We start from the raw sequence: 14,436 nt of genomic DNA, 5'->3' as shown, positions 1-14,436 counted from the left end.
CATATCCTGAGTCATGATAATATCAGCTCATGAAACATGGGTACAACACTTTACATGTTGCGTTTATATTTTTGTTCAGTGTATATTCCGCAAGATTTTTCGTGCAGGATTCCTGTAGGACTTTTTCTGTAAGGGAGGAGAGTATTTGTCCTGAAAAAAGAATGCATACCTCAATGCTAATTTCATGATGACATACCATATCAATATAACATGACGAAACCTGTGGTAATGCTAATTTCTATGGATGTACCTGTACAGTACAACATCCAATTGAATTGCAGTAAAATTATATTTACTATCATTATTCACAGGTAAATGTCTGATAACAAGCTTCATAATTGAATTGTATCTTCCAATTTAACTGTAAGTGTTGCTTATCCATGATTCAAATGCTTTGTTTGGCTGTGAATTTAACTTGATGCACGCTGAATGCATTTTCACAGAACACGTCATTTGTATTTCTTATATTTACTATGGATATAATCGATACCATATGATAAGACAGCTTCTGACTACATTGAAAGCAGAGTGTATGAGGTACCAAACTCTGGATAGGGAAAATGTTGCTAGGAGACCTGACATCACCTATTTATTCGACAATCAGGCAGTTTCCACGTGCGTCCCTGCTCAGTATAAAGCCAACGGGAATTCGTCCTTGAGTAGAAGCAGTTTAGGAGGCAGCTTTTGCAACGAGGTTGGAAACACCACTGTGAGTGTGAGCTCAACAGAAGTCTACTCTACAGTCAGACTCATTCTAACCATAGACATTCTTACCATAGACAGATCTAGGGACTCCTAAGAACACATCACCACCTGAGCCTTTATGACTCCCCAATGTTATCTGGACAGATATAATTTTCATTTTCAGTAGTTAAAAGGGATTTATATACACAAGTTATCACCCCAAGGCTACATTTGAAGATCTTCGACTTCTTTTCACACATCAAGATGTTCCCTCCAGACGTGTGGAATTCTACAGTCCTGATGTGGTTCAATGCGTCTGAGTTGAATGCTTCTCTGGAGAATCCGGAGGAGGGGGAGCACCCATTCCTGACGGACGCCTGGCTGGTGCCTCTCTTCTTCGCTCTCATCATGCTGGTGGGGCTCATCGGGAACTCTCTGGTAATCTATGTAATCTCCAAACACAGGCAGATGAGGACTGCCACCAACTTCTACATAGGTAAGCAAGACCAAAAGGTTTCCCTCACAGTTACAAAGGTTTTTCCATTTATAATACCCTGAACATCATTATTCTTGTGGATTGTCATGAAACTTGTTCTTTGTGTGTTACTGTCACAGTCAATGTTATGTAAAGTATGTTGCCCAGAGAAATTGTTTATTTCCACTGTAAACTAGGACTAATGATGCCTGTATAACCATTCAGCCTTAATGACTGTATTTGTCTTTTTATGTTGATGTCTGTAAATTAATATTGTCGATAGTAACCTTATCTATAGGCTGGTGAATGTACCTATATAGTACTGTATACATACAGACTAAATATTAAATATAGGGATCATGTGTCTATACAAAATAATGGATCTTGTTTGACATTGGAAATGCATGTGTGGAGTGGAGACGTGATACATCAATGGAGTTCATGTTGAGATATGATGAATTAACCATGAAGGTGGACAGCATTATTATCTCTGTGCTTATAAATAACAATGATGGCATCAACATGCATGTTTGTGTGAGTGCACGTGATGTGCGCAAATGTCTGTGTGTGTGTTTGTGCGTGTGTGTTTGACATGACTGACTAATATCTCCATGGGTGGCAACGCTCAAGCCCAGCAGGTCCTGTCCACCTGCAGTGATAAGACTACTCCATGACAGTGAAACAATGATATCGTTCATCATTTCAGAAAGAAATACTGCAGTACGCCCCGACCCATGTGTATTTAGCTATCTGATTTTTGTGAAATAAATTAGCTCTTCGATGCCAATGCCAAAATACTTGGTGACATGCCTTTGACTCTTTAACACAACAAGGTATTTATCCAAATTAATAGCTTTATGACTCAAATGTTCAAATGGTTATTTTATGTTGCAAAAGTGTGTTAATCAGTAAGAAATGAATGAGTTCCCTTCTAACTGAGCTTATTTCTACAGCTAACTTGGCTGCCACAGACATCATCTTCCTGGTGTGTTGTGTCCCGTTCACAGCCACTCTCTACCCGCTCCCTGGATGGGTATTTGGGGACTTCATGTGCAAATTTGTTGCCTTTCTACAACAGGTAAATCATTTCAATAAAACACATTGCCTCTGGTCACAAACTTCTATCAGTTTTTAATATTAGATAACAAATAGCCAAAATATATTTGCTGTGCATGCAATGATGGAATTTCTCACCACAATGTCATTTGGGTAGCATTACCCTCGACTGGACCCCTGAGGTACTTGTCCTATTAGTCTGAATAATAAAAAAAAATTGTCTGGTGCCAGGCTGTACTCAATTAAATTACATAACTGCAATATTGAACTTGCAGTGCAATTTCATATACCCAGTAGAGGTTGATGCTCATTTTTCAACATAGTATTTTAAAATGCAATTTGAATACCAATATATGTTTTTTATTGTTTTATATTAAAGCAATCAGTTTGATAAATAAAATCAAAATGCACGGCTTATCTGAGCATCTTTCTATGCTCCTACTCCATTTGGAGACAGATTGGTTAAAAGGGAATTTCACCCTGGCTTCACCACGGCATATGGTCATTACTATATTAACAACATTACGTTTTTATCATAAACATCACAGTTATCCAAACCACAAGCTAGAACTAACACATTTTAATTTCACTGGTAGAATCWGGAAGTTTCGACWTCCTCCTGTGTATTTGTCTGCTCATAGTAAACCACGAAGTCATAGTAAACCGCCCGCTAAGGTAGTGCCGACAAACTAAAAATGATGGCTTTGTGTACTGACGAACAACACAGCAATCTCAGAACTTCCGTAGACCTGTTTGTCACTTACGTTTGTCATTACGCCTGTGTGGTGTTCTGTGCTAATTACAAACGAGCGAAMATGAGTTATCTTTCACCGTGCTACCTACCAGAGATTTCCCCCGATGCTGTCAGTGGCTTGCGGCTATCGAGAATGATGGCGCGCATTACGGTGACCAAAGATTATCATAGGTGTTTTCAGGCTGAACTGTTGGGGAATCGATTTCGACGACAGCTGAGAAGTGATGCGATACCATCGATTTTTTTCCCTTCACAACAAAATGGAAGATTCTCGATAAGAGGTAACCTATTATTAACTAGCCTTGCTGGACTAGCTAAATTAGCTAGCTGACGTTACAGTGCTGTATATACTATAGGACTCTGGAAGCCATCAGCTAAATCATAACGTTAGCTATCTGTTTTAGTATGCACACTGTCAATCAATTTCGCCTATGCCATGGTAGTCACTGCTAGACTGGTAACTACCTTCAGCAGAGTAAACATGTTTGTTCTATCTTTGACCAACGTAAACTACATCATTTTAGCAAATAAGATTAGCTCGATCTGGTAACTATTTATTTCCCCTTGCCTGGAAAACACTCCTTTAGTAAGAATAGAATTACATTTTACATTTAGTCATTTAGCAGACGCTTTTTATTTTTTTATTTTTTTTATTACATTATTATTTTTTATTTTTTACATACTGAGACAAGGATATCCCTACCGGCCAAACCCTCCCTAACCCGGACGACGCTATACAACAGCCGGTTGCGGCCGGCTGCGACAGAGCCTGGGAGCGAACCCAGCCCAGCCTGGGCGCGAACCCAGAGACTCTGGTGGCRCAGCTAGCACTGCGATGCAGTGCCCTAGACCACTGCGCCACCCGGGAGGTGAACTGTCGAAATAACTAACTCACACTGTGTGTTGGTAACGTTAGCAGTATTGCATGTGTGTAATCGTCTATGGTTGGTTGTCATCCAGTCTCAGCTGGATAGAAATTTTGCTGACAAACTCAATGAARCTAGTTAGCAGACAATATTGAAATGTCCATGTTAGGTATAGTTAACTTGCCAGGCTAATAGAGATCAGTACAATTAGTGGGGTGGTTAAATTGTGTATTGTTGTGCATTTTGTTTTAGGTGGTACAGAATCGGCTTCCAACTCTGCAGGTGAAGGCAAGTTGGCAAAAGTATTTACAAGCTGATAAATAAGAGAGCTCAATTTTAAAGTACACATGGTATTAACATGAATTTGGTAGATTTTGTTTGGTTTGTGTTATGGGGTTAACTGCCTTGTTCAAGGGCAGAACGACAGATTTTTACCTTGTCAGCTCGGGATTCGATCTAGCAACCTTTCGGTTCCTAGCCCAAAGCTCTAACCACTAGGCTACCAACCCCCTTTTTTAACCTTTTCTCTTTGTAAAACTCAGGTTATCTGGAGTTATTCTATGGTCCCCTGCTGAAGCATACCCCCAAAGTGTTGTCATTTTGAGTACACAAGCAYGAGGGAGCAGACACACCTTAAGGTTATGGAGCACAACAAGATTTTGGGACAGAAACCAGCAAGGGACACTGAAAGGTATAAAATCAAGACTACAACAGTAATAACACAACCACTTCATTCTTCTCTCAGCAGATTCTCAAAACACAGTACACAGACATGTCTACAAAAAGCCCCTGCAAAGGGCTACTATTGACCAGAATGATCTGTCAATGGGCTGGGGGAGGTTTACAGACAGTACTTTGAGATGAGGAAGGGGTTTTTGGTTTTGCAGGTTGGTGCTTAGACCATCGTTTYCTAAACTTGGTCCTGGGGATCCGAATGGGTGAATGTTTTGGTTGTTGCCCTAGCACTTATACAAGTGATTCAAATAATGAAATCTTCATCAAGCTTTGGTTATTTTAATCAGCTGTGTCATGCTATGGCAAAAACCAAAGCTTACACCTTGGGGTTCCCAGGACTGAGTTAGGAAATGCTGGCTTAGAAAGTAAATGTATTGTTGTTTATCATCAAACTCCCTGTGTAAGAATTGCCCTCCTAAGACTTTTCACACATTCTTTAGCCCCCCAGCCCATTCACTTGGTTGACTGATCTTTCCTCTCAAAAGCAGCTCCCAATGTTCCCTCATTGGCCCTTAACAATACGCTAGCCGGTCCCATTTGGTTGACACCTTTACCGACAAAKGCGTGTTACCCTACATCCCTTCCAAAAATAAAAAATGCTAACATCACAACCATGTCTTGACAGGGGACTTGCAGTACCAGCAAATATTCTGCAAGAGGACCAAATGTGTTTAAGAAAAGCCCTCCACCACTTTCGGCAGAGTCTTATCCACCTGACCGTTCACCGCAGACAGGACAAGACCATTCGCCATAAGCACAGAGTCTCAGCTTCCCCAGCCTACCATGCTGAACACCACTGCCAGTGTACCAAAGCCAGATAAARGACTATGGCTGCGTTTACACAGGTAGCCCAATTATGATATTTTTTTCACAAATTGGTCTTTTTACCAATCAGATCAGTTCTGAAAAGGCCAATTAATGGGAAAAATATCAGAATTGGTCTGCCTGTGTAAATGCAGTTTGTGTGGCGCAGCATAAGACCATGTAGAACCACTATAAAATAAATATGGATATTTTATATCAATCTTCTTAATTTGTCTGCCTTTATGGATTCACAGAAGATATTTATATAAGCTGTATAGGGCTCTGTAGCATAAAACATATGTCAAAATCAAAAATACAGGGTAGTGTACACTATTTAATGCTACTGGGTATTCAACAACAATGTTATATGGTAAATGTAACATCCATTTTGTTTTTTATTAATAGTGTAGCACAGTTCAGTGCAGGAGTGGCTTCGGGACAAGTCTCTAAATGTCCTTGAGTGGCCCAGCCAGAGCCTGGACTTGAACCCAATCAAACATCTCTGTAGAGACCTGAAAATAGCTGTGCAGCCACGCTACCCATCCAAGCTGACAGTGCTTGACAGGATCTGCAGAGAAGAATGGGGGAAAAACTCCCCAAAATACAGGTGTGCCATGCTTGTACCATCATAACCAAGAAGACCCAATGCTGTAATTGCTGCCAAAGGTGCCTCAACAAAGTACTGAGTAAAGGATCTTTAATACTTATGTAAATGTGATATTTCTGTTATTTTTTGTAAATTATCAAAAATAAATAAATAAACTGTTTGCTTTGTCATTATGGGGTATTGAGAGGGGGGGGGGGGGGGTGTAACAATTGAATTCATTTCAGCATAAGGCTGTAATAAAATGTGGAAAAAGTCAAGGGGTCTGAATACTTTGCAGAGGCACTGTAGATATGACTACCGGTAGTTGTTTACCCAACTTAGCTAGCTACCTAGCTAAGTTAGCAAGTATAAAAAATAATTGGATTTCCCCCACCACTGTAACACAATAGTATGTTAGCCAGCAACACATAATATGCGTTTCAGTAGATAAACTAAAGTTAGCCAGTGGGCTAACTTTATTAAATAGGCGCCATATCGGTCATCTGGCCTCTTGGTCCTGGCATCGGCTGTAGCTGAGCTTCTAGCGTTAGCAAAGTCCAACTCTTTGTCTCGAATCCTTTTCGCTATATTCCGGTTGAAACATGTATGGTTGAATGTCACCATGTAGCTGATATAAACTATCAAAATAAAGTCGCACACTCCATGTGTAATCTCCCAGCAATTTAATGGGTATTAACCAACGTTTCGGCATCACTGTGCCTTCAGGGTCAACCTGAAGAAAGCACAGTGATGCCGAAATGTTGGTTAATACCCATTAAATTGCTGGGAGATTACACGGAGTGTGCGACTTTCTTAATTTTGATAGTTTATAGTTTGTTCGCTGTTAGTCAGCACCTCCACACAAACTATTATTCAGGGTGTGCGCCAGCTCATGTTTTTTTAATCTACCATGTAGCTGATACACAAGTTGTAGTCCTTCAGAGACTGGAGAAATGTATTGTATATTTAGCAATGAATCGCTAAAAGATATCCAATAGCTCTATCAAACAAGGACAACTGTATAGTGCGATCAGTATAACATAAAACTGGTTGGTTATGAATCATGACTTGATTTGGGCAAGTGAATGATGAATCACTGTATATAAAGAATGTCCTTTCTCCATTTAAAAACAATTGAGACAAACAGTCCATCAGACTTCTTGCGGTTAACCACAGCTTCAAGCAGGTTTGCGTGATTAAAACTAATCTGTTGGATTGTCAAATTACTAAAGTTCCGAGCATAGATGGACAGAGACACCTATCCTAGGATCCAATCTCAGCTGCCAGTATAGAGTGTTTAATTTTCACCACAGTACAGAGTAATGATCTTTTATAGATACAGAAGTCTGTCAAAAACACAGTACAAAAGTGCAAGGTGCAAAAATGCAATGATGAGCAATGTAGAACRAGGTTTTAGCAGCATGCAACACGCTATCGTCAGCCCTCTCTTCACCACATGAACCGTCATCAGCCACCAGGGGGTTCCTGTGAGCTTTGTCAATCCCAAACATCTCATTAAACCAGGGCTTTCACTGAATGACCTTGGCTTTACAAGTCAGCTAGCCACAGGATGTTATCAACACATTTCATTGTGTTGAACTGAACTATATTGAACCAGGGACATTCCATTGGAAATATATCTGAAATGTCTCAATTTAAGGAGTGTGAAACATAATGTGTCTGTCGGTATCTTGAAAGGCGCAAATAAATGTATCATTATTATGTGAAGGTTTGAAAATCATGACTAATGTCAAAAAACTTCTACATAAACTCTATCAAATCTTATTAGTCACATRCGCTGAATACAACAGGTGTAGACCTTACCGTAAAATGCTTACTTACAAGCCCTTAACCAACAATGCAGTTCAAGAAGTAGAGTTAAGAAACTATTTACTAAATAAACTAAAGTTTAAAAAAATAAGAAAATTACACAATAACGAGGCTATATACAGGGGGTCAATGTGCAGGGGTACAGGTTAGTCGAGGTCATTTGTAAAGTGACTGCGTAGATAATAAACAGCGAGTAGCAGCAGTGTAAAAACAAAGAGGGAGGTCAAAGTAAATAGTCCGGGTGGCCATTTGATTAATTGTTCAGCAGTCTTACAGCTTGGGGGTAGAAGCTGTTAAGGAGCCGTTTGGTCCTAGACACACTGGTACCGCTTGCCGTGCAGTAGCAGAGAGAACAGTCTATGACTTGGGTGACTGGAGTCTTTGACCATTTTTTGGGCCTTCCTCTGACACCGCCTAGTATATAGGTCCTGGATGTCAGGAAGCTTCATCCCAGTGATGTACTGGGCACTACGGTCAGATGCCGAGCAGTTGCCATACCAGTGTAACCGGTGTGAAATGGCTAGCTAGTTAGCGGGGTGCACGCTAATAGCATTTCAATCGGTGAGGTCACTCGCTCTGAGACCTTGAAGTAGTTGTTTCCCTTGCTCTGCAAGGGCTGTGGCTTTTGTGGAGCGATAGTTAACGATGCTTCGTGGGAGGCAGTTGTTGATGTGTGCAGAGGGTCCCTGGTTTGAGCCCAGGTAGGGGCGAGGAGAGGGACGGAAGCACAACTGTTACACCAGGGCAGTGATGCAACCGGTCAGGATGCTCTCAATTTGTACAGCTGTAGAACTTTTTGAGGATCTGGGAACCCATGCCCAATCTTTTCAGTCTCCTGAGTCCTTTGTTTATCTTTTTCTTAGTCATYAAAAGGATCAGCTCTCTCCATTATGTATATTCCTGGCAGTCTAATCGATAATTTAGTCCYCCACAAATGCTAATATCCCTGCTGCCTTACACTCACATAAAAAATTACTCTAGTATACTATGGTATAAATACACTGAACAAAAATATAAATGCAATATGCAATAATTTATCAAATGTTGGAGTTACAGTTCATATAAAGGAATTTAAATAAATTCATTAGGCCCTAATCTATGGATTTCACAGGACTGGGAATGCAGATATGCATCTGTTGGTCACAGATACCTTAAAAAAATGTAGGGGCGTGGATCAGAAAACCAGTCAGTATCTGGTGTGACCACCATTTGCCTCATGCAGTGTGACATCTCATATAGTTGATCAGGCTGTTAATTGTGGCCTGTGGAATGTTGTCCTACTCCTCTTCAATGGCTGTGTGAAGTTGCTGGACATTGGGGGAAACTGTAACACTCTGGCGTACATGTCAATCCAGAGCATCCAAAACATGCTCATTGGGTGGCATGTCTGGTGAGTAAGGAGGCCATGGAAAAACTGGGACATTTTCAGCTTCCAGGAATTGTGTACAGAGGCCATGTATTATCATGCTGAAACATGAGGTGATGGTGGTGGATGAATGGCACAACAATGGGCCTCAGGATTTCGTCATGGTATCTCTGCAGTCAAATTGACATTGATAAACTGCAATTGTGTTTGTTGTCCGTAGTTTATGCCTGCCCATACCATAACCCCACCGCCATCATGGGGCGCTCTGTTCACAACATTGACATCAGCAAACCACCCACACATCTGCCATCTGCTCGGTACAGTTGAAATCGGGATTAATCTGTGAAGAACAGCTTGCCAGTGGCCATCGAAGGTGAACACTTGCCCACTGAAGTTGGTTACGACGCCGGACTGCAGTCAGGTCAAGACCCTATTGAGGACTATCCCTCAGATGAGCTTCCCTGARACGGTGTCTGACAGTTTGTACAGAAATTCTTTGGTTGTGCAAACCCACAGTTTCATCAACTGTCCGGGTGGCTGGTCTCAAGCCGGATGTGGAGGTCCTGGACTGGCGTGGTTACACCTGGTCTACGATTGTGAGGCTGGTTGGACGTACTGCCAAATTCGTTAAAATGACATTGGAGGTTGCTTATGGCAGAGAAATTAACGTTCAATTCTCTGGCAACAGCTCTGGTGGATATTCCTGCAGTCAGCACGCTCACTCAAAACTTGAGACATCTGTGACATTGTGTTGTGTGACAAAACTACACATTTTAGAGTGGCCTTTTATTGTCCCCAGCACAAGGTGCACCTGTGTAATGGTCATGCTGTTTAATCAGCTTCTGTATATGCCACACCTGTCAGGTGTATGGATTATCTTGGCAAAAGAGAAATGCTCACTGACAGGGATGTAAACATTTGTGCACAACATTTTTGAGAAATAATATTTTTGTGCATAATATCGAACATTTCTGGGATCTTTTATTTCAGCTGAAATTTCATGAAACATGGGACCAACACTTTACATGTTGTGTTTATATTTTTGTTCAGTCTAATATAATATTCACTGTAGTGTTTTTGCAGTGAATACTGTAATATTTACTGTAGTACACTCTAGTCTTTACAGTTAACTATAGAATACATGCAGTAGTAAAATAACTAGTATATACTATGGTAATTCATGTAATGTTTTTGCGGATTGTATTATACTGATGTATTTACTGTAGTGTTTTTGCGAACTGTAGTATTCTGTAGTATTTACTGTAGTGATTTTAGATATTACTGATGTATTTCCTACAGTGTTTTTGTTTTATTATCTTTGACATGCAATGAAACCTACTGGTAAATGTTCCATAACCTGTAGGTCGAGAGGTAAGACTAGGGTCTGAACAGATAGTTCAGAGCTTTTGCTCTTTTCTATAATCTGTAGGGAACACTATATATGGTCTATATTTGACATGTAGGTTTCTCACTTATGGGTGGCACGAATTGGGATATGGGGTTAGGGGAATGGTGCAGTGTATATGCAAATTAAATACTTTTTTTGTGGGCAGTGTGTAAGTGGGAGGATTAATTAATGCAAATGTTGTTGAAACCATTTTAATATCAGTTGGAATTCTTTGCTGTTTTGTGTTAATATGTTGATTGTTAATTTATTATATTTTTATTTTTCAACCCACATGCAGTGGTTCTCTTTGTTCAGGAGTCTAATGCATTCTGTCCCTACATTATGATAAGAGTAGGGCACTTATCTTCGGATCAAAGATGAACACCGGAATAGGCCCCCTTTTGCTCTTCAATGAAAGACAAGGGCGCTAGATAGATCAAGTACTGTAGTTACACTGAACTAGGTCACAACTCCCACTCTGAGTGATGTGTAACAACAATACATTGTTTAGGACCTGCTTATCTTTAAACAGATTGTCACCGACCCTCGAAGGCATCATGCAACCATTCAAGTTTTTTTAGGGGGAACTGATGTCCAAATTCAAAATTATTTGATTAATTCTGTGTGAAAGAAACTAGATCGTTTGTACTTTTATCCTATACGTTCATAAATTAATGTGAATGACACTTAACCGAGGAGGATGAGTTAATAATGATTTGAGATACATTTCTTCGTAAAGTAAAATGTTCTCATTATATGCTCATCATTTTCATTACTAGTGTGAGGACAGGCAGATGTACAATAATTAATCTTGTTTCACCTGCAAACAGCCAAGATTATTTTGTTACTTTCTTTTCTCAGGTGACTGTTCAAGCCACCTGCATTACACTCACTGCTATGAGTGGGGACCGCTGCTATGTCACAGTCTACCCCCTGAAGTCCTTACGCCATCGCACTACACGAGTTGCCATGATAGTTAGCATCTGCATATGGATCGGTAAGTCAGATGCTACCCTACCTGAATTTATAGCAAACCATGGATTTCTGGTTCAAAGCATTGTGAACACTTTCTACAAAGTTCAACTAATGAAATGTTTTTTTAAAGGTTCCTTCATTCTATCCACCCCGATTTTCATGTACCAGAGGATTGAGGAGGGCTACTGGTATGGACCAAGACACTACTGCATGGAGAGGTTTCCCTCAAAGACCCAGGAGAGGGCTTTCATCCTGTACCAGTTCATAGCTGCCTACCTGCTACCTGTCATCACCATCTCCTTCTGCTACACACTCATGCTGAAGAGGGTGGGCCAGCCGTCAGTGGAACCAGTAGACAATAATTACCAGGTATGGAAAGAACATTACTTTGGGTGTTCCTTTATAACAGTTTACAACATTAATAGGTGCACTTACATTTAAGTCATTTAGCAGACGCTCTTATCCAGAGCGACTTACAAATTGGAAAGTTCATACATATTCATCCTGGTCCCCCCGTGGGGAATGAACCCACAACCCTGGCGTTGCAAGCGCCATGCTCTACCAACTGAGCCACACGGGACCACACTTCTTTGTCAAGGTTACACAATGAATGCATGAGTTCATATTTGGATCCCTTCCAATTTTCAGGTATTCTACAGTATGTTCATATAGACCAGGGGTGTCAAACTCAAATACCCAGTGGGCCAAAATGTAAAACCTGAACAAAGTCGCGGGCCAACATTGAACAAATGAACCTTTTAATATGGACCCAAACAAGTTTTGCTTTAACATTGAATATGGAACAAGCATCGYTTATTACCATACAATATATAATTTAATAGTGGAGACATGCAAAATCGAATTTCAAATGAAAAAACACATCAATGGCATTCATTTATTAAATAAATAAAATTTAAATAAAAATCGTATGCCTCTTTTCTATTTGCAGACTTCTGATTTAAATACCAAAATAAACTTTTTCCACTGGCTAATAATTTTACAAATAAAATGATAATAAATCAATCAACCATTCAAGCCCATGCCTTGTAGCAAGAAAAAGTGCACAAAGAAAACGTTAATTATTGCACACTGATCTAATCTGATGTGCCCAAGCCTGGCATCCTGGCATCTCTTCTTGGATGCTAGTTCATCAATGTCTGGGCTCAGGCTCTGAGCTGAAGAAATCCTCAGTATCGAGCGAAGGTGTTCATCAGTCAGACGTCTCCTGTGAGTTGTTTTGGTCATCTTCATCGAGGAGAAAAGTTGCTCGCATAGATAAGTGCTGCCGAACATGGAGAGCATCTGAGCAGCTTGGGTGCGGAGCTGAGGCATTGTGTCAGGGATGAACCGTGGAAACTGTGCGGCGCCCACAGCTAACAGTTGTAGCGTCTATGTTGCTATGACTACTGTCACAGAGGAGAGGGCGTTTCTGGGTCCTGTCCTGATTGGCGCGCGAAAACAACAGCAGAGCATTATGGGATTCGTAGTATTAGYGGTGAATGCGCTGTATAATACCGGCGGGCCAGCTCTAGTAGTAATTTGGTATTGTCTCGCGGGCCAAATATAATTACCCCGCGGGCCAAATTTGGCCAGAGTTTGACACCCATGATATAGACCCTTAGCCTGTGGCCATGATTTTAACTACATACAGTTTAGGTCATTTCTAAGCCCATCACAGTAGTAGTGAGGTAACTTCAATATTTCTACTACAGGTCCACCTGTTGTCTGAGAGGACCATCACACTGAGGAGTAAGATCTCCAAGATGGTGGTGGTGATTGTCCTCCTATTCACCATCTGCTGGGGGCCTATACAGCTCTTCGCCCTGTTCCAGTCCTTCTACCCCAACTATAGGGTCAACTACGCCACCTATAAGATCAAGACCTGGGCTAACTGCATGTCCTACGCTAACTCCTCCATCAACCCAATCGTTTACGGCTTCATGGGAGCCAGTTTCCGCAAGTCTTTCAAGAAAACTTTCCCCTTCCTGTTCAAACACAAAGTTAGAGACAGCAGTGTCATGTCGCGCGTGGCTAACGCAGAAGTCAAGTTAGTTGCTGCAGAGGAAGGCAACAACGATGGGAAATGAAATGAGACATGGTCAGAGTGAGCTTCCGGGGGACAGAGCTGCTGGAGATTCAGTTCACTGTGCACACAAACAAACATACACAGGGTAGACTGCTGTGAATGCACACTGCTCAACATAGCCTGCTGTGAAATCACACTGTTCTGAAGGCAAACACCTGGTGGAACCAGCATTTTAAAATGATATTTGATGTGTTTGTTTGCAATTCTACAAAATCTGACTGATCCTGCTCTGTTCTGATATCACAGACTTGAAAGGACATTAAAGGTCCAGAACAGTCGTTCTTGGTTCCCATTTAAAATAACATCACCCATAATATTTTTTCCTGATAAAAATGCTCAAATTTTTCACTCATGTCAAACCAGGAAGTCTGAAAAGACATACTGAATGGAGCTAGTAGGCTGAGTGGGCGGGGAACTCACCTTGACTGACTATTCTTTAAAAAAGTCTAGTAACATGGATGCAGTGACATTATCTCAAGCATATTTGCTGATACACAAAACAACTCAAACATCATTGAAATTGCATGCAACTTCCAATCCTGTCATACATCACATCATGGTGTCACACCTACTCCTGCTCCCTCCCTCCCTCCCTCCAGTGCTCGACGTCGCTGGTCTACTAACCACCGGTCCTGGCAACCCACATTGCGCACGCCTGCTCCCCATTATTACACACACCTCCTTGATTACTCCCCCTTTATTTAGCCCTCACTTGTCATTAGGTGGTATTGTTCTCTCGCACGGTCAGTATGTGGCTTATGTTTGTGCTTGTTTATAATTTTATTATTAAACTCACCTGCTTCCTGGCTCCCGCTGTATACGTTACACATGG

The 14,436-nt window shown here is 41.0% G+C and overlaps 1 protein-coding gene and 1 long non-coding RNA gene across 3 annotated transcripts; both read left to right on the top strand.

Annotated features, from left to right (window-relative positions):
- The first annotated feature begins 838 nt into the window (after window positions 1–838).
- Window positions 839–13,918, top strand: LOC111956315 (G-protein coupled receptor 54). Its single transcript, XM_023976770.1, has 5 exons — window positions 839–1,180; window positions 2,113–2,237; window positions 11,405–11,540; window positions 11,649–11,887; window positions 13,231–13,918. Exons 1-5 carry the CDS (start codon window positions 949–951, stop codon window positions 13,603–13,605), a joined length of 1,107 nt encoding a protein of 368 aa, XP_023832538.1. The 5' UTR covers window positions 839–948; the 3' UTR covers window positions 13,606–13,918.
- Window positions 2,821–6,103, top strand: LOC111956316 (uncharacterized). 2 transcript variants are annotated; one of them, XR_011474622.1, is made up of 4 exons: window positions 2,823–3,250; window positions 4,088–4,123; window positions 4,378–4,526; window positions 5,196–6,103. It is a non-coding gene; the product is annotated as an uncharacterized lncRNA (long non-coding RNA). The 2 variants fall into 2 exon arrangements; XR_011474621.1 differs by having other exon boundaries at window positions 2,821–3,250; window positions 4,378–6,103.
- Window positions 13,919–14,436: the final 518 nt, after the last annotated feature.

Source organism: Salvelinus sp. IW2-2015, linkage group LG32, assembly GCF_002910315.2.
Source record: "Salvelinus sp. IW2-2015 linkage group LG32, ASM291031v2, whole genome shotgun sequence".
Lineage (NCBI taxonomy): Eukaryota > Metazoa > Chordata > Actinopteri > Salmoniformes > Salmonidae > Salvelinus > Salvelinus sp. IW2-2015.
The sequence above is the reverse complement of the archived record's forward strand: the minus strand, read 5'-3'. Positions and strand labels throughout refer to the sequence as shown.